General features: G+C 40.5%; 1 protein-coding gene across 2 annotated transcripts in view; it reads right to left on the reverse strand.

The window, feature by feature from the left end:
* The window catches only part of DGKI (diacylglycerol kinase iota), a 453,118-nt gene that overhangs the window by 237,063 nt on the left and 191,916 nt on the right, over positions 1–24,139 (reverse strand). For both annotated transcript variants that reach the window (XM_049641924.1, XM_049641923.1), the window contains exons 6-7: positions 18,637–18,702; positions 623–694 (exon numbers count right to left, since the gene is read on the reverse strand). In XM_049641924.1, coding sequence (XP_049497881.1) covers positions 623–694; positions 18,637–18,702 — 138 coding nt within the window. The remainder of the gene's footprint in view (positions 1–622; positions 695–18,636; positions 18,703–24,139) is intronic.

Here is a 24,139-nt window from a genome sequence, read left to right on the forward strand (position 1 = left end):
AACCCTCTGGTTGAAAAGGGGTATTTAAAAAAAATGTCAAAAGGATAGACAAAAGAGGAAAATAGGGAAAACATCACTGGATCCTAACGAACATATATATGTTCAAATGTAAGGAACAGCTATACAAAGAGCTATAACAATATCCAAGCCTAAAGAAGGGTACAAGACCACTCCTTACCCCAGTACAGCCCCATAAAAAAGGCACCCACATCAAAAACAGAAGAACCAAGATGGCTTGATTCCGGTGTTAGAAGGATTATCCAATGGTGCGACTTCCAACCATAGAGGAGTTGTCAACAATCTAGTGCAATGGAAGAAATACATGCTAGGGGGTGAGAAGTCCTCGAGTCTAGACCCAGGGTAGGAACAGGGAAGGATTTCCCAGGCTCTGATCCTAGGCTTCAGTGTGTATAAATTAAAGGGTTACTTGAATCTCTAGTTTCTCCCATTTCATAGAGGCATTAGTCCTATGGTTTAATCTAATCCTTCAAGGATCCTATGTGAGAGAAATAATACATAAATTAGGATGACCTTCCGTTTACAGACAGCAACTCAAGTAATGACATAGGTTCATTTTGATAAAACAAGAGCCCACTTTGTTTCATTTCATTCCCAAACTTACCGCCTGTTTGCACCAGGAACAGCTGATAGCCACAATCTCTTTACTGTGGAAGGAGAACTTTTGCTGGAAGCCCTGGGAGGTTAGGACAAGAGATAGAGAATTTAAAACCACTTCAATCACGGCACGCATTTGCCCTCCTGAAGTCCAATGAAGTGAGGAAGGCCAGATGTGTCCCCACCACTCAAGGTGACTGGGACTGCCAATGCCACATTCAGCACTTACGTCCCACCCTCTGCCATGTAAGAGTTTCCACCCCTGAATCATCTGGAGTGTGAGAGGAGGCACCAATATTTGCTGTGCCACTAAGTACTCAAGCCAGCCACAAAGAGAGTTGTTTCTTTTCCCCCAAATAAATGTGGTTTGGATAGGGTTTTATTACAAGCAAAAGAAAAGCCACTACTGGGCCACATAGTTCTTTTCAATGATGGGCATCCATCTCAGAGCTGCTGTGCAACCTTAACATCTGAGAATGCACAGAGAGAGAAATTAAGTATCAGAGTTAGGACCTAGAAGCAGGGGTGTGGAAGAGTCCGAGGGTGTAGGAGGATTTTCAAACACTTTCACCATCCCCCTTGGGGCTCCAAACAAGCAGCTTTCAATGTTTATTCTTCACCAGCAAGCAGGAAAGAGATTAATGGAATGGCAAACACAATCCTTTTAAATGAACAAACAATTACTTTTCAATCAAGAATGGAAGAGGCGCTTTTTGGCTGTTGCTATCCTTAAAGAATTATCAGAGAGAAGTAAGTACTCAGTAATGCTCAAAGAATTTCGTTTAGCCTTCCCAAAGCTCTTCCATTTCTATCTTCCTTGACATCTATACTCGAATAAAGTAATGCAAAGCAATGACAAAAAAAAAATTGTAAAGGGATTTTGTAAAGTGATCAAAAGAAAACACAAAGATGTGATAGGCAGGGAAGCTATTAAGACATTGGCTGAAAAGTTTTGCTTTAATATGTACAGATAATCTTAAGAAAAAAAAATCAATTTACACATTATTAAAAGAATTCTCAATGGCATTTTGTGCAGTCCCCAGAATTCCTACCAATCTGTAGCATTTTAAATACCATGGAGCGTTTTCTCCATTTTGAGCCTCTCCCTCTTCTTGGGCTCCTAAAACACAGTCACGTTCTCCACCTGCTTCTCTGGTCCCCTGCACACGACATAAGACCAGGACCGCTTTCAGTCCTCTGTACTCTGTGATTCCTCCTTTAATCCCTTTCTTTTGCCCCAAACTCAAATCTCAATTCCAGAAACATGACTTAACATCAGACTCTCCTGGATTTTGAAAAATCTCTCCTTCAATATCCCTTTCTCATCAATTTAAGTGATAACAATCATTCCAAGTGCAGAGAAGTGAACACAGCAGGAGGGGTGACCACTCTCCTTACACAGCTGCTTGCAAGCCTGGCCCTTGGCTGGCATCTAGAAACTTGGACTTCCAGAGGGGTTCCCCATTCCCCCAACAGTTAAGAGTGGCTCGCTGCACCTAAAATGTTGGTACAAATGATGTGGTTTATTCTAAACACCTGCTTTCCTTTTGAGACTCTGGGATGTGGATATGTGCCACGCAGAAGGTGCTTATGTAACCAGCCCCCGGTAAAAACTCTGTGCACTGTGCCTCTAATGAGACTGGAGGACAACATTTCACAAGTGTGGTCACAACTCACATGGGAGGAATTAAGCACACCCTGTGTGACTCTGTTAGGAGAGGACTTTCAGAAGCCTGCACCCAGTTTCCTCCAGGTTTTGCCCCATGTGCCTTTTCTTTTGCTGATTTTGCTTTGGATCCTTTCATTGTGATAAATCAGAGCTGTAATACATACTGAGTCCTAGGAGTAATCCTAATGAATCTTCGACACAGGTGGTCTTACAGACCATAACACACTCACCTCTCCCCAAATAATGCCTCTTTCTGCCAATGATACTATCATTTTCCCCCAGGAAATGACACACTGTTTGTAAAACACACGTGGACTGAATTATGAGGACAGGTGTGGTGTTCAGTGCTGTGTGGCCACCAACAACCCACACAGCCCCCAACACGGAGACTTAGAAGGGCCAGACAGAAACAGCTTACAGAGAGGACAGCAAGTCCGGGGGCCAAAGGGTTAGGTATGCAGGTCTTTTCAACTCAGTGGGATAGAATTCCATTCAATAGGAGTCAATGTGGTATATGATGGCACCAAATCTGAAGGAATGAATTCACATGGGAGGTGTCTGCCAAGTTCCTCCTCATCTCTCAAGGCACTCTTGATGGACTGGGCCAAAGAGAGATGAATAAAACTTCTCTTTAGAGCCAGTGAAACAACCTGTGACTGCGGGAGGAAGTAAAGCTAGCAGCCAAGAGCAAGGCTACTGATGCTGGTGCAGTGCCTGTGCAGGAGCTCCTGAGGCCAGTCTTGGCCATGAAGCTAGGCCCTTCTAGCCTGCACCCCGTGTCCAGCAGCCATCAGGCTCCACAGATTGGTCACTCCACATCTGGATGTCTGCTCCATTTTCTAATTTGTTTCTCCTGGGATGGTCTGTTTTCCCCTATATTCTTCACCCTATCCTGGGCATGGCCTCCAGGGAAAATACTGCTTCTTACATAGCAGTGGCTATCTCAAAATACTCAAATAGCGACTTCTTTCCTCAAAATTATAGGATCAACTATTCACACTGGCATCTAGAGCCACCCATAATCTTCCCAATTTTTCGACACCAATCTCCCATGCCTATTATAAGTTCCTGTGTTTAGTAGGATGGATTTCGTTATATTTTCAACATGCTTTGTTCATTTCCATGTTTTTGCCCATTTTTTTCTCTGTTCTCTTCAAGCCACCATCTAGAATGCCTACCAATATTTCACATACAGCATCTGAACTTTACTTGCACTACAAAATTCCAAGTCTTCTAAGATCACCTGAATTCACTGTGATGGCTCCTCCTGGATTATAAGCCTTTCCACCTGGCCCTCACCTGGCATTGATGAAGTGCCCTAAGTTGCTGCTTATTTTATATGCACATGAATTATCTCTCCAATGGAATTATGAGCTCTTTGAGAGAAGCGCTTATAATATTTCTTGACAGATCTCTACAATCCAGCATAGTGCTTTGAAAATCATAGGCAGGGTATATTTTCTAATGGAAGAAGAAAGTCACTGCTACCACATCATGATCCAATTATGAATTTTGTGCTACCCAGACCTTAAAAACCTAACCCAAACCACCTGAAAATATGCCCCTTACATAATTTTCCTCAACTCCTATAGGCATGGGAAGCATACTGGGATTCTAATTTTCACTTCTTAAATCTGTGACATTGACATATTGCACGGCTGAAAACCAGTATGGTAGAATTGGAGACAGAAGAGCAGTAGCCCCAACCAGAAGTCGGACTGTTCTGTGCCAAATGTATAAGTGGACAGAGTCTTAAACACTATTACCCAGCCACTATTCTATCAATTCACACAACAGATGATGGTATATCAAATAGAAGCCTATGGAGAGTCGGCAAAGCTAAGAATAGTTCTTGGCTCTTCTAATTATTGGCCTGGTGATCTCAGGCAAATCACTTAACACTTCCAGTTTCTCCCTTCACCTGAAAATGAGAATAAAAATACAAACTTCTCCTATACCACAAAATAGTTTTATTTATCAAATAAGGCGACTTACCTGAAAGATCTTTATAACACAGTAAGTATAAATGAAAGAATATTTTTATTGCGAAGATCCATCAACAGGAACCTCTCCCACCACCTTGCTGATGAAGTCCCCCAGTGACTAAAAGGACTAGTAATACTCTATTTGATGGTACAGAGTATGCGTATTAGCCCAGCCCTCTACTGCATATTGGCCTTCTGGCTTCAGAGAGAAACAGACACAATCCACTGTAGTCCCAACAGCCAGGACGATACCAGAAACAAACAACTAGGGCTCTGGGCACTCTGCTCATATAGAATTATAGTGGGTCCCTTGGAAACGAGGTCTGTTCTTTGTTTTGAATGCTAGTCTGACACAGTCACAGCAGCTTCGGCTTCAGGGTTATTGTCTAACATAGAGACATAAATAGAACCACATCAGAGCCTTCATGCACCAAGTTCCCACAGACCACCTGTGATGGGGAGGTTTTGGCCGGGATCTCAGCACAGCAAAAAGAGCCAGATTCCTAATTACCCATTTTAAAATGCTGGCCCAAATCTAATATTATGGTACTGACAGATGCCCCTACTGAATTTCAACTGACTAGGATTTTTAAGGACTATTTTGTTCATCACTATCACAAAGGAAAATGGGGATGGGAGGGCCAGATGCTTTAGATCTAACGGGCTTCAGAATTATAAATGCCATGAACCTCTTTTTGGTTGATTTTTTTAATGGAATTAAACCTTTGGAATACAATTTAAACAACATTTATTCTGAGCAGCTAAAACTTTGCTATCTATTTTTCTTCTGCAATCTAAGGGATATACCCAATGGCAGTCAGTTCCACAGCCTTGGCTTAAACCAGGGGAAAAAAAGGGCTTTATTTGAAATGAACTGAAATTATTTTACTGTTTATGTATTTAACTGAGGTTTGGGTAAGGGAAACTCCCGACCACCATCTGAGTCCCTGTTTGACTTCATTTTATCCAACAGAATTGTTGATACTTCCCTTGCCTCCAAACTTTTAAACAAAAACAAACCAAACCTCCCTGTATCGTTCCCATGTCCAAGATTCACAAAGTATTGCAAAAGGCAAACCCAAGGGAATGATAAGAGTAAGTCAATATTTATCTCAAAACAGAACTTGAAGCATTTTTGCTCAAGTACTTTCTAGAATTTTTGAAAAATAGATATACTTTTACACTTTCTAGATTTAACATCTAAAACGTTCGGAAGTTAGATGCAAGTTCATTATTTCTAGAAAAATAAAATAAAATAAAACTGTTGTAAAGCTGTAAGTTGTAAATTTATCCAACAAGATATGAATACCATGGCGATTTAATACAATAAAAAAGGGAACATTTCTGATCAGGGCAGTACCTCGCTGAAGATCTCAAACTGGTGGTGTGGGTTCAGTGCAACTGCTTTTAACCAGCTTAGGCTCACAAACAACTGTGACAGTTGAGCACCACCAGCTGAAGCTGATAAATAACTAAGACCTTTGAGTGACTCCAGAGTAGACCCACACCAACCTAACTGAAAACATCTTTTTAGCCACTAAAAAAAATGGTACTTCTTTGACCTTAGACTGACCCCAGCACGGACCCACAGCAACCTAATCTAACCGATCTAAAAACTTCTTTCTGACTAATAAAAAATGACACTTGTTTTAACCAACTATCTACAGACTCACAGAGTAATACTGCCCTCTCCAGAGTGCAACCTTTAATTTTTTTTTTTAATATAATTTATTGTCAAGTTAGCTAACATATAGTGTATACAGTGTGCTCTTGGTTTCGGGGGTAGATTCCTGTGATTCATCACTTACATACAACAACCTTTAATTTTCAGTTAACAAAACCACCATAAACCAATCCCTTTCCTAGTGCACAGATGTTGTTGACATTTTCCCCCTCAAGGAACTATTCATTCCAGTCTTTCACTGAAGTGTGCACCCTTGCCTGACAATGTGAATCAGCAGATGTTAGGCTACTTCTACAATGTGCCTTTTTCCTTGCTCTTCTCAGTGAGAATTTGGTAGCATTGATATGTGCACCCTTATGGTTAGTGCAGCTTTATAATAGCCAAGACATGGAAGTAACCTAGGTGTCCATCAATGGATGAATGGATAGAGAACACGTGTGCACGTGCACTATGGAATATTACTCAGCCATAAAAAAGAATGAGAAGTTGCCATTGAGATAACATGGATAGACTACAGGGTATTATGCTAAGCAAGCTACGTCAAACAGAGAATTTCACTTACGTGAGGAATCTAAAAAACAAAACAAATGAAAAACAGAAACAGACCTGTAAACAGAGAAGTGGTGGTTGCAAAAGGACAGAGGTGTGGGTGGATGTGCAAAATAGGCCAAGGGGAGTGAAGGTACAGGCTTCTAGTTAGGAAATAAGTCAGTCACAGGAATAAAAGGTACAGCATAGGGAATATAGGCAATGGTTTGTAATAGTGTTGTATGGTGACAGATGGTAGCCACACTTGATGAGCACAGCAGATAGACTTGTCCAATCACTATGTTATACGTGAAACTAATACAACCCTGTGTCAACTGTACTCTAATAAGAAAACAAAAAATATAGAAAAAAGGGCAACGCTAATATTCTAGCTTATGCAACGATAGTTTATTTACTCATAGAAAATCTAATCTACCTGAACTTCCTAAATCTCCCATGCCGATTTTACTAGTCTTAAGCTAAAATTTTTATGAATATTCAATATTTTCATAATGTAAACCCATGTGGTCATCTAAATTGAATTATAATAAGTGAAGTCTTTATAAATGGAATTAAAGCAAGCGATGTCTTTATAACTTCTGACAGTGCTGCAGATTAAGAATCTACAGTGACTTTATTACAATTATCTTTGAAGAATCTTAAATTCTTGTCTATCGGGCTTATTATAACAGCATTATTTAAAGGTTCTGAACATTTATCAATGACCTTATTGTCCATAATATGCTCTCACTCCAGGGTAATCGCTGACTTACACACAGATTGACACTGTATTATTTTTCAATAAAACATTCTGTGTCCTTCCATTCTACTATTGCTAGAATTACAACACATGAATCAGAGTCAGTCTCATTACTCTCATAGTTTCAGCTTTTTCCATCAATTTAACTGAAGGCCCCTGCTATAAACTACAAATCAGGGGTGCCTGGGTGGTTCAGTCGACTAAGCGTTTGACTCTTGATTTCACCTCAGGTCATGATCTCTCAGTCATGAGATCAAACCCTGTGTTGGGCTCTGCGCTGAGTGCCAAGCTTGCTTGGGTTCTCTCTACCATCCCTCTCTGTCCCTCTGCTGCTCGTGCACATGTGCGCTCTCTTTCTCTCTCTCTCTCAAATTAAATAAATAAACATTAAAACAAATGAACTACAGATCATAAATTAAATATCCTGAGCAGGCGGGAAGCAAAATTTGGGGCAGTCTTCTTAGTAAAGTTAACAGTTACTATGAACTTGTCAGACTGTCCGAAGAGCTTAAGACTTGATTTCCAGAACTTAGTCATTTCAGAGACAGATGACTTTATGGAAGCAGACCTCAGAATATTGTAATTAAGGAATAATTAGAATAATTCTACAAGAATGGGAATTGATTTACATGGTAACTATTTTTAACTGTGATATTTATAGTTCATATTTTTATGACTATCCTGATTCTAGGACAAAAATACTTTATACAAGTACTTAGTGTTATACTCAGTATGTCCAAAACTGCATATAAAATGTTAACCATTGTTTTTATGTTAGTCCTAGAATACGAGGCAAGTTCCTTACATGAAAGTACTTTCCTAATGATACAAGCAGCTAATCATGGTAATGATCATCCATGAAAATTAATTTCATCTGATTGTCCCATAATTGATACACTTACCAATAAAATTATAACACTGATAATATTCACCACACAGGTTGTTTTATTTGAAAACAACTTTTCCTAAAGATGGGACTGATGTTACTACAGTTACCAATACAAATCACTGCAGCTTTTCAGAGAAGCCATATAATCTACAATCCTGCTGACAGTATGACATTCCAGGAAATAAGTGGTTATACTTTTACCCTTAACTAAAAGAGGAAAATGGTCTTCTGCCGGCAGAACTAACTACACTTTGTTTTTGTGTAAACTTGGGCTATTTTGCTATAATGGCTCTCAGACAGTTGAGAAAGACACTTATAAAAGTTGCCAAAATTACTCAAATTGCGCCCTCCCCCACCCCGGTTTCATGAATGTATGTCAAAGTACTATTACCATATGCTGTATGCTTAGAGAAAGAAAGGATTCTGCTGCCTAGAAAGAGTCTTGACTTCATTTTAAGGGTTTAACAGTCAATTGATGGATTTTCCAGCTATGCCTCATATATCAACTATTTCTGTAACATTTTTATTGTTTTTTCTTCTATTACAGCAATTCTGGCATTTCTACCCCACTTAACAGGGACTGATATTGTTTTTGTTGTTGTTGTGGTTAAGTTTTCAAACACCATAGAGTGTTACATTACTCTTCCTGGTAGTACTACAAATGGCCTAATTATTTTTCACCCCAGCATGCCCAGCCAGGGAGGTGTATAGGCACAAAGGAAGAACAGATTTCATCTCAAAAGGTCTAGCTGCAGGACCTCACCAGTATGTACCAGCTGGAATGGGAACATGTATATGGGACTGCATTCTGAAGGTTCAGAATAAAAGGGGCAGGACTTCAAGCTGGATAAAGGAGTCTCTCAATGTGGGAGTGTTCCTCTACAATAGAGCATTTAACACATTATCAGGAACCTCAGAAGATCATGCTACTAACACTTGACAGCATTCTGAAAACTTGAATAAAGAAAGATTCGTGTTAAGTGAAATGGAAATGCCAGAATCACCGTGATAGAGGAAGTGATGAAAATCTCACAGAAGTAGGCACAATAGAGTTGCTATATTAGGTACAGCTAGAAAATCCATTAGTTGACTCTGTTCTGCGAGAGGATGCAAAGGATACTCCTCTCAAAAAAGCAATGAAAAACTGGCAAGAAGGACACCATCATTGGTGAGCAGCTCTTCTCTGGAGGTTACGTCTAAGGGTAGGAAATGGCTAACAGAATGAGTACTCTGACAGCAAGTGGAATTACGGAATCTCAAGATGATAGAGACCGTGTGGCAGCACTTAACCACTGAAGCAATGTGGGTACAATTACTGCAACACTGAAGTTGCAGCCAAGGGGCTTGACCTACAGAGAGCTATCAAATGGTTAATATAGCATGACCTCTCTAGAGACAAGATGGATTATCAGATAAAATGGGTATGACTCAACCAATACAATCCAAAGAAATCAAGAATGGAGGATCAAGAGATGGGAGGACAAACGCTCCCATAATGAGTCATAATCTTTTGCCTCATTTCTGGACTCACACCAGTTTTCAAAGGGAAAACTCACTGATTAGAGAGAGCAAGTCCGCAGGAGAAAAATCCTGCAACATCCTAGCAATGGTCTATGGCAACATTTCCCCAGCTTCTAACTAAAAGGATCTATACACATTTATTTGGGAAGATGTACACTGGGCAGAACTGTCCAAATATTCTAAAGACTACTGGACTAGAGTCCAAGTTGGTATGTGTACCCAACGACCTAGGTATGAAGCAACATCTTGGTGCCCTGTTAGAGTATGGATGTACAAGGCCAATTAAAAAAAAAATGAAGTCCTGGACCAAGACTGGCTCACAGAGAGTCTACTGGTCCACAAATCCACCAGAGTTAATTTCCCTGGTCCCTAATTGTGTAATTGGAGTGAACATATCTTGTATATTTGGAGGAACTCCGTTTATTGGCTTCCTAGTCTGTTGTGTAAGAGCTAGCACAGAGAGGAAACCCACATGAAACCCCACACCATCCTCTCAGTCATAGCTAAATCAAAACCAATGCCACATTCTCAAAAGTAATAGGTATTAGGTGATATTAAATGATTAATTTTTAAGTTATAATAATGGTATCGTATTTACATTTTTTAAAGTTATTATCTCTTTACATGCCACCCTGAAAGACTAAAAGAAGCAGTGGTGGTGTTCCCCAAAATATCTCCATTTAGTTCACGTGTGGAGCTCCTACAAAACCAGACATTACATTGGACAATAATGCTGGACTACCGGAAATTCAACCCGGTGTATCTAAATGCAGCTACTGTACCAAATTGGGCATCTTCTGGCCTTGAGTGTATGACATGCAGTCACTAATGTGACAAATGAATTCTTTTCCATCCCTTCTGGAACGGGAATCAAAAATTGTTTACATTCACTTGGTAGAGTTAACAGGGCTTTTAACCCTCTGAATCCTATCCAAATGTAGTACAAAGGGACCTGAACCATTTGAACATTCTGAAGAACACCACTTGATTCACTATATCGATCACATTATGTCAAAATGGATGAGCAAGAAATGGCAAGTACACCAGAGGGTACTTAATAAGACAGTGGGTGGGGCTCCTGGGTGACTTAGTCGGTTAAGCATCCAACTTCAGCTCAGGTCATGATCTCATGGTTCATGAGGTTGAGCCCCATGTCGGGTTCTCTGTGCTGACATCTTGGAGCCTGGAACCTGCTTTCGATTCTGTGTCTCCCTCTCTGCCTTTCTGCCCTTCCCCTGCTCACACTGTGTGTGTGTGTGTGTGTGTGTGTGTGTGTGTCTCAAAAATAAACATTAAATTTTTTAAAATAAGACAGAAGGTGGGGAGATAACCACTATGAGAAATCAGAGATCCCACACATCAGTGAAGCATCTAGGGTTAGTGGTTAAGAGCATGCTAGAATATCCTATCCAATTTAAAGGAAAGACGATTGCATTTCACAAGCTTGACTACTAGCAGTGAACCACAGCAGTCAGTAGGCCTCTTTGGGTTCTGGAGGCAGCATACTCTACACTGAGGAATACTGTCCTGATCCATTTACTGGATGACATTAAATGCTTCTAGCTTAGAATGGAGCCTAGAGCAGAAAACAACTCTGGACCAGGTGCAGTCTGCAAAGAAAGTAGGCCCTGTCAGTTGGGCCATACAACCAAGAAGACCCCATGCTACTAGAGATATTAGGCAGGAGAGGAGATGCCCTCTGGAGTTTATGGCAAACACCAACAGGAGAATCGCAATACAGATTGGATTATGAAACAAGGTTGTGCAGAAGAGAACCGTATGTCTCTCAAAAAACTGCTCTTCTACTCCTATGCTGTGCTGGAAGAATGCCTGACTACAAATCACCAGGAGGTCGTGACTCGGGCCCTGTCAGATCACTAAGCCATAAGGTTGGGTGGACCCAGCTGCCATCCATCATCACATTTAACTGGGACCATCTGGATCCAGCATGAGCGGTTTGAAAGAGCACAAGTACAACATATGGGTGGGTAACTCAGACTCTCTACATCATCTCTTATACATCGTACCAGGCCTCTTTTTTTTTTAAGTTTATTTATTTATTTTGAGAGAGAGAGAGTGAGTGAGAAGGGGAGGGGCAGGGAGACAGAGAGAGAGAGAATCCCAAGCAGGCTCCGGGCTGCCAGCGCAGTGCCCAAAGCAGGTCTCGAACTCATGAACCATGAGATCATGACCTAAGCCAAAACCAAGAGTACGACGCTCAACCGAGCCATCCGGGCACCCCCCACCCCCCCACCCCCCCTCCCACCCCACTGCCAAGCCTCTCATCTGACTCACACCTATGGAAATAAGGAAGTCTCTAATGATCATCTGAAAGAGAAAGGAAAAAGCTGGAATTGGTTTGCAGATGGGTCAACTTGGCATATGAGTCCAGGGCAAACATGTACTACTGCTTCCCTAAAGCCTACTCAGCCCACTCCGGAATGGCCCAGAGAAATGTAAGTAGGAAGAAATCCTCCCAATCAACATTACTTCAGGTAGAGCATCTGGTGACCCACTTTGTGTGAAAAGATAGGTAGCCTGATATACGAATACATAATGACTTACAGGCAATGGTGAATGGCTTGGCTAGTTGATCAAAGACTCAGAGGCAAACAGGGAGGTGTGGGGAAGAGGCATATGGATGCACATATGAAAGTAAGTATAAGGAGTGAGGATCCCTATATTACATATTAATGCCCACCAGAGAGCACTCAGTTTGTAAGAACTAAAAACTCAGACACAGTAACTCAGACTGCACACTGTCATGAGCCATCCATGGACTTCTGTCCATGTAGCACCATGATACCAGTGATGAATGTTGTTTGGATCCAACATTAAAGGATTCTAAAACTGAGCTGGCTACTGCCCCTGCTGAATGTCTAACCTTCCAGCAAAAGATTCCAAGGCTGAGCATCCAATGTGGCACCATCCCTCAAAGGGGATGGGCTTCAGTCAGCCCAGAAGAAGGGAAAGGTAAGCCCATACCCAGAACATATGTTGATTCTAGTCAAGATAAGTTGCTGCCCCTTCCTTCCACAGTGGAAAGGATTCAGTGGGATCAATTTGCCATCAAGCAGCTGTTGACTGGGCTTCGGCTGACACCACCATATAAAGGCTTACAGAGTGTGTGACCCACCAACACTGGATCCTGCATAACACTGTGTCAGACTGGAGAAACTATTTTCCAACAGTGGAGGTGCATGAGTGAGCATACAGCCATGAAATACACTGGTGCCATCACATCCCACAGCATCCAGAAGCTGCAGGCCTAAAAGAGAGATGGAACGGCTTTTGAAGGTGTTAACAGACACTAGCTTTCAGAGGACACCCTATGAGCACCATCCTCCAGTCTCATTGTACTCACTAAATCCAGGATCATTTCGTGGTGTTTTTGTTTCCAGGGTAAAATATATGGATGCAGAACCCAAGGAGTAAGACTAGGAGCAGCCATGCCTACCATCATCCCATTGGCCTGCTTGGGGAATTTGTGTTTCCCATCCCTAGAACTCTGGGCTCTGAGGGTCTGAATCCCATCAGGGGAACATCCCCACCACAGGACATAATAGGAGGCCCTTAAACCTTAAACTACCACTGCAGCTACTGACGCTGAGATCTTTGTGTCAAGAGAGTAGCAGGCACAGGAAGGAGTCACAATTTTGGCAGGAGTAATTGATCCCTATCGTTAAGTGGAGGTACAGTTGTCATTTAACAATACAGGCAAGAAGAATATATCTGGCACCCAGATTACCCACTGGGGCATCCTTTCTGCAGTTCAACTCGTCCCTCTGCACAATCCTAGGGCCTTCATAGTGAAGGCATTTCTGAAGATAGAGCAACAGGGACCAGACTGACCAAGCACTGCATTAGCTACGACTACCAGGACACTGACCATGCCAAAGACTAGGGAACAGTGGCAGTAGCAAAGTGGCCCTACAGATGAGACGCTGAGAGACTTAACCACTGGGGCCTGCAGTGCACTACTTCTGAGCCCTCACCCCCATGTCCCCTTTCTTTTTTTTTTTTAAACCACTTTATTGAGGTATGATTGACATACAAAAAGCTGTACATATTTAATGTGTACAACTTGATGAGTTTGGAGATAAGTATACACTTATGAAACCATCACCACAATCTATGCCATAAACATGTCCATCACCTTCAAAAGTTTCCTCCTGCCCTCATTAGTAGGTATTATTTTGTGATAAGAACTTAACATAATATCTAACCCTTTAGCAAAATTTTAAGTCTACAATACTGTGCTGTTCCCGACGGGGACTCTGTGGTACAGATCTCAAGGATTCATTTTGTCCTGCATAACTAAAACTTTGTTCCTTTTGACTAATACTTCCCCATTTCCCTTCCTAGATGAATCTGGAGGACATTAATGCTCAGTGAAATAAGCCAGACACAGAAAGACAAATACTATATGATACCACTTATATGAGAAACTAAAAACAGTCAAACACATAGAAGAAGAGAGCAGAATGCTGACTGCCCTTGTCTCTTTTCTTGATACTCAGCCAAGGACAAAAAGAAAAGCCAGGCTTCCAGCAGCTCCATTGTCAAGGGCTCCATGGAGAGGCTTGATTTCTTTGCCCTGGTTGTATTACCCACTCTACACCTCCTCATTGATCCTCCTGAAGCTAAGGGCAGAAGATTCCACTGTTATAGCAAACACAAACTGCCTAACCAGTGCATATATCCTTACTCTTGAACTTCCATTCCTTGTTCCTAACCTTGCAGGGTCTCTTGATAGCTGACCCCAGGGCACACACATTTTCAGATTAGTGGAGAATGGTGCTTTAAGGTGGTAAGGGAACATCTCCCATAATCCCAAGTCAGTTTTCTCCATTATTTTGATTTTATCTCCATTATTTTTCTCTAATCCCTTTCACTATTCATATAATATCTCAACCATACCCCCATGGGATGGTTTTAAACATTTTCTCCTTTTTGCAATAAAAAAAAAATTCTATTAAATATACTTCCTTTAGTTGTATATGTCTCAAATATCGTACCACAAGTTCATTTTAAATTCATTTTTAACAATATTCATTAAAGAGTAGTTTTTGGGGCACCTGGGTGGCTCAGTCAGTTGGGCGTCTGACGTCAGCTCAGGTCATGATCTCACAGTCCGTGAGTTCGAGCCCCGCGTCGGGCTCTGTGCTGACAGCTCAGAGCCTGGAGCCTGCTTCGGATTCTGTGTCTCCCTCTCTCTCTGCCCCTCCCTTGCTCATGCTCTGTCTTTCTGTGTCTCAAAAATAAATAAAAACATTAAAAAAGAAAGTCGTTTTGACATTTTCCCATTTAATTAATGTTATGCTCTTTAATTTACTTAAATTATAGATAATAGTATATATGATTTACAGACAAATAATCTGTAATGATGTGGCATGTTGGTTAGCAAACTGGAAGGTATCAAAAACACAGACCAAAATTTAAGTAGATATCGTTGTATTAACAATTGCTTTCAATATTTGATGTTTGAAAGTTGAGAATTCCGAGTTTCAAAAAGTTAGCTCATTTATTTTTATAACTTTTATATGTTTCTAAATGAAGAAACAAAAGATAAGGTCTCAAATTATGATTTACAAGCAGATTTTCACAATTACCACACTGCTCAGTTTGGATGCTTGGTTCCTTCAAAAATGAAAGGTCCAATTAGCCAAAATCATGAGGATATTTTTTTCTTTGCCTGTCAATTTTTTCAAGTACTAAGTGAACTTTGGTTGAATAAAATGTATAGATGCGGTAAAGATCACAGTAAGAGATAGGTTTGCAGAGTAAGTATGCATCTTTCTTTTCATCATTGAATGAATATAGTTTTACATTGAACAGTATGTGCTAGATCAATCCCACTGCCTCTCCAGACCCAATATCTTTCTTTATCCCATGTCTCATTGTAAAGAGTTCATTTTTATGGATTGCTTCAACAGTTACTACTGGTTTCTATTGGATTTGGCCATTGGAGATATATTGAAGGTGACTGGAGTTGGGGTATTTATTCCCCCCAGCTGGTAGGTCACCTGAGCTGGCTAAGTCTTGTGACTAAAGGTTACAGCTCGAGTGAAGGGGTTCTCTCCATCTCCTCACCTCTTCAGACGTGACTTGACCATGGCTCCCTGCTGAGCTCTTCACTATTCCTTGTGGTTTCTCTATACTCTGCTCACACTTTTGAAATATTCTCTCTGTTAAATACTCATCAAATTACATGATTTAAGGTTCAGTGTGCCATCTCTTTCCTGACTGAACCCTAACTCTTATGTAATACGAGACTATGAATGAAAACAATGTGAAATGATATAATGTTCATAAACATGGCGGCCAGTCAGCAAATGTTAAAGCACGGAGCAACTGAACCATGAGCTCTCTCATCTGATATCCATTAAGTGCCACACACGCTCAGCCAAACACATATTCAAGGCTCAAGAGAAAGGCAGCCCAAATATTTACTTTATTCTGATTTTTTAAACTAGAAACTAAAACCACAAACACTCTTTAACTATAAACACTCCCTAACAACCCCAAACTTTTACAAACTACCAGATGAAACAAAAAGTTTTGCTAATTGAAGTGATTATCTTTCACCCCGTCCCAATGGATAAATTATGAATAATGTATAAGGGACATGTGTGTATTGGGGATGTGTGTGTTGGTTTAGAATCCCTGGATATGTAAGACTGTACATCCCTACTGATGAAAATTAGGCATAGCACCAGAGTTTGAAATTGATTTCTAGTCACCTAATCTGTAAATGGAAATACAGCCACTAACTTTCCTCTAAACCTGACTACAAGCCAGTATCCAAAGGATTATTTACTGTCCAGCAAGAGACACACAGGTCGAAGACCATCCCGTCCCATCCCATCAGTGCTTGAGTCTCTGAGAATTTGTGAGTAGCTGGATTATACACAGGGACTGGATATAGTAGTTCATTATTATGGGAACATTATGTGAAGAGTTGGGATCACTGACTTCTCAGCTAATAGCTATCATGTGCAGAGAGCTTCGAGCACTCCAAGACTGCCGCCTGAGAACGGAAGCGGAGAAGGAGACATGGCCACAGCAATTCAGGGTACGGGGAGTCCAGTCTTCCCCATTTGGTTGATCATGCCAACAGAACATAAGACCAGAAAATGGAGCATAATGTGACACCAGGGAATACCTGTCACAAAATATAACGTTTATTGATTTTCTTTTAATGTAATTCTTCCAACTCTACTATGGCCTGAAAGTTATTGGGATAGTACCAGCTACTAGAATGTCCAGTGAAGATATGCTTCCAAGGCAAAAAGCTTGATCGTCCAGATCCTTCCTACCTTTCACATCTCTAACCTCAAAGTTGGCTGTGCCTGTCTACCAGTTTCTTGCACATCCCTCTCTCTCTCTCTCTCTCTCTCTCATGGGAAAGTTGTTGATAGTCTACAATCCACTAAGCAAGAGAAAGTCCACAAGCCCCAAGACACCATCATAAAGGGTAGGGTAGATGGAGCCAATGAAGGAAGGTCATGAAAGAACAGAGGACCAACCTGCTTCTTCCCAACCACTTAAAATGGCTAAGAATAAGAATTGTTTTACTTCCTCCTCCTCCTCTTCCTTTCACCTCCTTCCCTTTTCAACCTATTTCATCTCGCCTCTTTACAGGCTAGAAAGGAACCAGCTACAAGTCACCGTGAACTGAGTAGATAATCCAATTACAATGGAAGGCCATACCCTGGAAGCAAAGGTATGTAGCCTTCCAAAGAAAAACTTGGTAACTGAGGCTACAGGATGATATTCTCTTTCAGCACCAGGCAAAACAGCAAAATTAATCTTTTTCCAGGCCTCACTCATCGTCAATATCCCTACCTCAGATAGCCAATATTTCCTTGTATCCCTCTATGGTGAAAAGTGCTATACGGGTCAGTTCATCCCAGCATGTGATCCAAAAAAGTCACATGAATAAATCAACAAATTAGGAATTAATTGATGAGTAAAATATTCCCCCCAATTATCTTACTTTACCAAAGCAGAACTTCCCTTTACTGAGTTCAGCTTACTATTGATTAATCTGTGGGGCGCCTAGGTGGCTCAGTCTGTTAAGTGTCCGACTTTTGATTTTGGCTCAGGTTATGATCTCATGATTCTTGAGTTCCAGCCCCGTGATGGGCTCTCTGCTGACAGTGTGGAGCTTTCTTGGGATTCTCTCTCTCTCCCTCTTCCCCTCCCCACCACTCACATTCTCACTCCGTCTCAAAACAAATAGAGAAACATCTAAAAAAAATCTTTGTAGTGTGATTCACCACCAGTTTAACCTTCCCAGAGGGTCCTTTTATTCCTAAAGTAGATCTCTGTACAATGAAAAGAGCCATAACCCAAATCTGCTGGGGTCACTAACATGTGGCATCGAGAGAGTTTCACAGCATGTGGTCTTAGGACCCACTCCCACCTTCCTTTTCCCAGCGGCCCTGCACCCCAAGAGGCCTTTCACAGGTCACACCAAGAGACAGAGTAGACATAAATAGCCACAGATGAGGAAGCCATCTCTTTCCAGGAACCAGAATACATTTCTTGCCTCTGTGTCGTCCTTCCTGTGTTGAGTTCTGTTCAACACAATAATGTGTCAACAAAAATAGTGCTACTCAACAACCCACTGATTTTCTGCTGCTGAGCAAGGAGTGTGATGGGCCAGCAGTCCTCAGAAGGGGGTCACAAAATAGGAAATTTTTTTTTTTTTTTTTTAGCCATCAACAAGGAAATTCACTGTAAAAGTGTATCCATCTGTCTTAAAAAGTGCTACTACCGGTATTAAGACCCCTGACTCTTGCAGTGAGTTCCACAACAACTAAAACCCCTCCTAAGGAAAGGGACCTGGAGATATAAAGCCTTTCAGAAATGAAGACAGGTACTGAGCACTGGATTCGGGTGACAGGATGTATCTACCTGGGGCGTTTGTAAAGGCCTGGGGAGCCTCCTACGGTGGCCATGGGGTGCCGGGCCCCTTACCTTACCACACTGCTTACATTTTCCCTCCTGCCGACGCCTGTGCACCCAGTGATGACGCACAAAGTTCTGTGGGAAAACAAAAGTAAAAGAGTACGTTTAAATTTGCAAAGCCCATTATTAGTTTTTTAAATGTTTAAGCATATAGAGTTCCTTAAACTATAACCTAAGCCCGTATTAGCACAATACCAAACACGTGTATGTATGACTTGTTTGATAATAAATATGAATCCACTTGGAAAACCCAAAGCTACCCCCATGCCCAGGGATCTTCCATATTTGTAGAAATCATGAATCGTGTCCTCCCTCCACGTCTTCCTCGTGGCCACATTGTGAAGCTCTTCCTCTGCTTTCTTCCTAGTAAAATGCTGTGCAGATGTGGGAGGTGACTGAAATGCCATCAGAGAAGTGAAAGGTGAAGGGAAGATGAAACCCCATCTATTTTTAAAAACAAATATGTACTGAATGCTTTATATATGCCAGGGAGGCACTGTATTAAACATCCACGCTAGGAAGAACTTTAAGAAATTAAATTCTCAGAAAAAAAAAAAAACAAACAAACAGATCTCCTCATTCAGGACACAGAGGATGAGAATCTTTCACTCGCAAAAGTGAAGGCAAAGAAAAGATGAAGGAGAAAGATGACGAAGACGGCAAGAGATGTGGGCCCATTGTGACGTTTTTGCAATGACATTGTGTTTCAACTGTCCTTGGGTTCTCTAAACAAGATCAGCTTTCAAGGTCTATTCTTATCTTGGGCCCTAGGAAACAATGAAAGCCCTTTTCCTCCCAAATAGACAGTCACTCCTCGGGCAGGGAGTCAAGGAGACCCATTACCACTGCTGTTAGGATATATCATAGGAGAGAAAGTTGTCTTCAGGCCCAATGGTATGGATAAACTTACATACAACTCATCCCTCTTATACCAATACACCTAAAATACTTCTTTTTTCCTCCTGTCCTTTTCTGAGAAAACACCCTTGAGCCTATATTAACATGTCCATCATCAGGCCACAACCCGTATTTTCCCTTTGAAAGGCCCTCTAATATATATCCAGTCATTCAGCAAATACTTAACTAGATGTCTACTATCTGGCAGGCACTGTTTTAAGTATACAGGTATACAGGAAATAGATCCGTGTTAGGAAAAACAAACGTTATATCAACACATGAAATCCAGAGTGACAAAACTACCTCTGACAAACATTAGCATTATCAGTTCTAAAACGCCACCTCTGTTTCTCTTCATAATGTCAAATCAATTCAAGCTAAAGCTTAAACAAAGAGCCTGGAGGAATAATGGTGTTTTAAATGTAATAAGATATAAAGAAGCATAACGGTCCCACTAATTAGTCTAATTTTTGTCTTGCTTTCCCCACCGAGGCAATTTAATTAACACAAGGACACAATTCTCATATTGTTCTCAGAAAGAAGCTAGTAATAATATTCTTGAGTACTAACTGTGTGCCTGGCACTTTTAAGATACTTTAAATGCAATAATTATTTTAATTTTCATGAAAATTTCTATCAGTAGAGATGCCAGTCAGTATGTACCAGAAAAATCCCATTTGTTGTGAAAATACTGAAATATTCCTATATTTGTTGATAAATTAGTTTAGTTCCCCCACCATCCTCCTGGCTCCTCCCCGAATGCCACAGCACCTCACCCTACCCCCTCAACACTGGAAGCCATTTCTACCCCCTCTTACTATTAATCAACTAGAATGTTCGTTTTTGACATAAAAGGTCTCCAGGATCCTCCTCCAATGAGCGCTCTTTTGAAAACAAATCACGTTGCCTGAGCAAACCCAGAATCCTGGGCTGTGCTCAACTGGTGGTGGTTGTCTGTATGAACTTCAATATCATACAAACGATGCTGGGTCCCATGGCTGGCTGTGGCTTCCAGGAGAGCGGCAGCAAGTCAGAAATCTGCCCAGTTATCAGTGCCCAAAGTACCCACTGGGGCTGAAGTTGCTGGACCCTGCTGGCCCTCCAGCCCACTGCCTAAGAATAGGGCTGGGGAGGACTGGGCCAGTTGCCAACTACACCCTATCTCAATTCACAACACCATAGAGCACATTATCGGAGGTTTTTACCTGAATTATCATGATCACCCTCCTTTCACAAATTACAAAGCTAAGGAATTGAGCAGATACTTCAGATGTAAGGGTGAGAACAAGGATTCCAACCCAGGCAGGCTGGCAAAGGAGCCTATGCTCTTAACCACCATGTTGCTGTGCCTTTCCTCTGCTCCGAAAGCTCGGGATCAAGCTCCTTCAGTAAATGATTTCAATGACAGTAGTCGAAACACTGAATATACAAAAACATCAGTACTATAAGAGAGAAAAATTTACTGTAAATTGCTGTTAGTTTAGCAAAAGCTGTGGGAAAATGAACAATATCATTGATGGTAGAGAAATTTTCCACTTACGGAGATTATACATCACCTAATGACTATCAATTTAAGGAGGGAAATGTTGGAAGAATTTGATGCAATTGCCTATGAAATCATGGCTGACTCATGGGGTTATTTAGCTAGTGACAGCTCTAATCAAAAGATTAAACCAACAATTTCCAGGAATCAACAATTATTTAGAAATTATAAGACTGACTTAATGAATCATTTATGGTTGCAACATGTGTCATTTGGTACACAGATTTATAATACCATGTAGTTTAACCTACTTAGGGAATAGAAAGGAACATTTTTAAATTGTTTATTTAAATATTAACATATGACTCAGAAAGTTGTGAAATATTTTTAATATCATTTTTCTAGAAAATAGGCTGCAAATTAAGACACAGATAAAGTAACTTAAACAAAAGCACTACTTTAGAAGAAACTGAATAACTGTCTCCCATCCATAGCTCTGATTTGAGAGGTCAAGCATCCTTTTATTAAGAGGTCTTCACAGGCCTAAAAGAAACTTCTTGTGCTGCTGCTTTAATATAGTTTGAACAAATATCCAAAAACATGTGTTGAGTGGAATGGAATTATCAACCTAATTTTTGATGATTCAATCATGTAGTTGCCACTTGGGAGGGTTATCAATCACGATATCAATCAGAGGGCGAAGAAAAAACAATTTCTACAGAAACACTTCTCTTTTCTAACCTTCATTACCAACCACCTTCATTTTTCACACTATTTCCTTTTGGCTATTTTTCACATCTCCTAAATTATGGAACTGAAATTAGACTCAGGATCCTTCTACTACAAATACGAGTGTTGACATACTGCTGTTAATATAGCAAAGTAAGGCTTCTAACACCATGACATCTTTGTATTATTCGTCGATAATCTCTGAATTATTCATATACTATCTTCAAGTACTGGGGAAGGAAAGGACTATTACTTATGGGTATTCAAAATCTGTGATACATCACTTTAGGGTTTATAATTCAGTATCATTAGCAGACATACATAACACAATTGCTCACTTATTTTTCAAACGACAAGTTTAATTCCTAACATTATTCATAGACTGCTTGAAAGAATCTTAGAAATTATAACCTAATCCAGATAGCTTATATCTTAGAAAACTGAGGTCCAGAAAGATTCATCTTAGAGATGTTCGACCAACATTCATTTAAAAACTTCCATAGGTCAGACATTCCACAAAGCATAAGGTACTGTGGTCAACAATCCCTGCCCTAGATCCCTGAACTAGAGATACCCAGAGTGGAAAGAAGCAGAAATATCATTTGAACCCAAGCCAAACTATTTCTAAAGTGACTGTTCTTTCATTTACATTCAGTAAACTACCTAAGGTCTCTTAATTAAGAATTTCAAATGAGTCATGCCTACCATAAGTTTTATCTTCAAACTGTCCTCTTACAACAAGAGTTCTTAGGCATTTGGGGAGAAATTAACTCATTTATAAATGCTTTTAGTCAACAGACAGTCAACAAATCACACCCTTTGTGTCCTGGTACAATGAGTTTGGGACGAATTCCCTGAGTGACCTCCCCAGGCTTACACTTCGGGGGGGGGGGGAGGGGGACGGTGACAAACAAGCAAATGAGTAATATCCATAAACAATTATGACATGCAAAGTACTCTGAGGGGGCAGAACAAGGTACTTTGATAAAGAACTATGTGCAATCTATTTAGAGGAGATCATTAAGGAAAACCTCAGAGGGGATGATATTGGAGCTGAGGCCTGACTCTAAGAAATGGTTAGCCATAAAGAGACTTCTAGTACAACAGTGAAATACTGTTGTACAATATTGTACTGTTGTACAATAAATATCTGTGGGGAATACCTTGGTCCATGCCTCAAGAACTAAAAGAAAGTCCACATGGCAGCTGGATGGGTTTGAAGAGGTGTGCTTGAGCAAGACTACACAGGCCTTTTCATAAAGAATTGGGCTTTATTCTAACTGCTGTGAAAACCAGTGGAAAAATTACAGGATCTGATTTCCATTTTAAAAATCACTCTCTCAAATTCAGATGGACTGAAGGGGAAAATCAAGGAATCATGAAGAAGCTAATGTAGTAGTCAAGAGAGATCATGGTGTCCTAGTCTAGGGTGCTAAAAACAGAAACAAAGATAAGTAGATGGTTTGAAATCTGTTTTATAAATAAAATTGATAGGGCTGGCAAAAGAACTAGATGTGTGGAATATATGAGAGAAGGAATCAATGATCCCCCAGTCTTTTTGACCGAGGAGCTGGATCAATAGCCATCTCATTTTCTGAGGTGTAAAAAAAATTGAAAAAAAAAAAGTTTTTATGGTGATGTTAATAAATAGTTTGGTTTTAATGTGTTATAGTTGATGTGACTGTGATACATTCAATGGACATGCCAAACAGAACTCCAAGAAGTGTGGACTGGAACTGCTACATTAGGAGTTGTCAGCTCAGACATCATTTTCAAAGCCTTGAAATTGGATGAGTTCTCTCAACAAGAGTGGGCTGAGAGAATACATGACCAAATACCAAGCCCCGAGAAATACACAGACATCAGGAGGATTGAATAATGAAAGAGAGTGGGGAGGACTATCCAATGAAATGAGAAGAAATTAGGAAAGAGGTCAAGGCAGGAGAGAATTTTAAGAAGGGGATTTGAAAATATTTGAAATATATTTGAACGTGAATAATTTGAATATATCTGAAAGATTAAATAAGAAGAGAATGGAAACATATCTAATGGATTTGGTACGTAAGAGATGTTGAAAAAAGCAATTTCAGTGAATAGATAGAGTGGAAACCAGATCAGAACAGGTTAAAATGACTAGGAGGTGATATAATCAAAACAATTATATAGACAACACTTTCTGGAAGTCTAGCAGTGAATGCAAAAATGAGAATCGAACAGCAGCTAAGACACAGTTGGTGGTTAAGGAATATTTTCATTCATTTATTTTAAGATGGGAGATGTCAGAGCATGTTCGCGGTGATGGAAATAATCTAGAGGAGGGGTGAAAGAGGTAAAAATTTAGGAATGAAAAATATATCAAGCCCTTGCTACAAAGACAAAAAGGTGTTCAAAGCACTTATGGAG

This window comes from Panthera uncia, chromosome A2, assembly GCF_023721935.1.
Source record: "Panthera uncia isolate 11264 chromosome A2, Puncia_PCG_1.0, whole genome shotgun sequence".
NCBI lineage: Eukaryota > Metazoa > Chordata > Mammalia > Carnivora > Felidae > Panthera > Panthera uncia.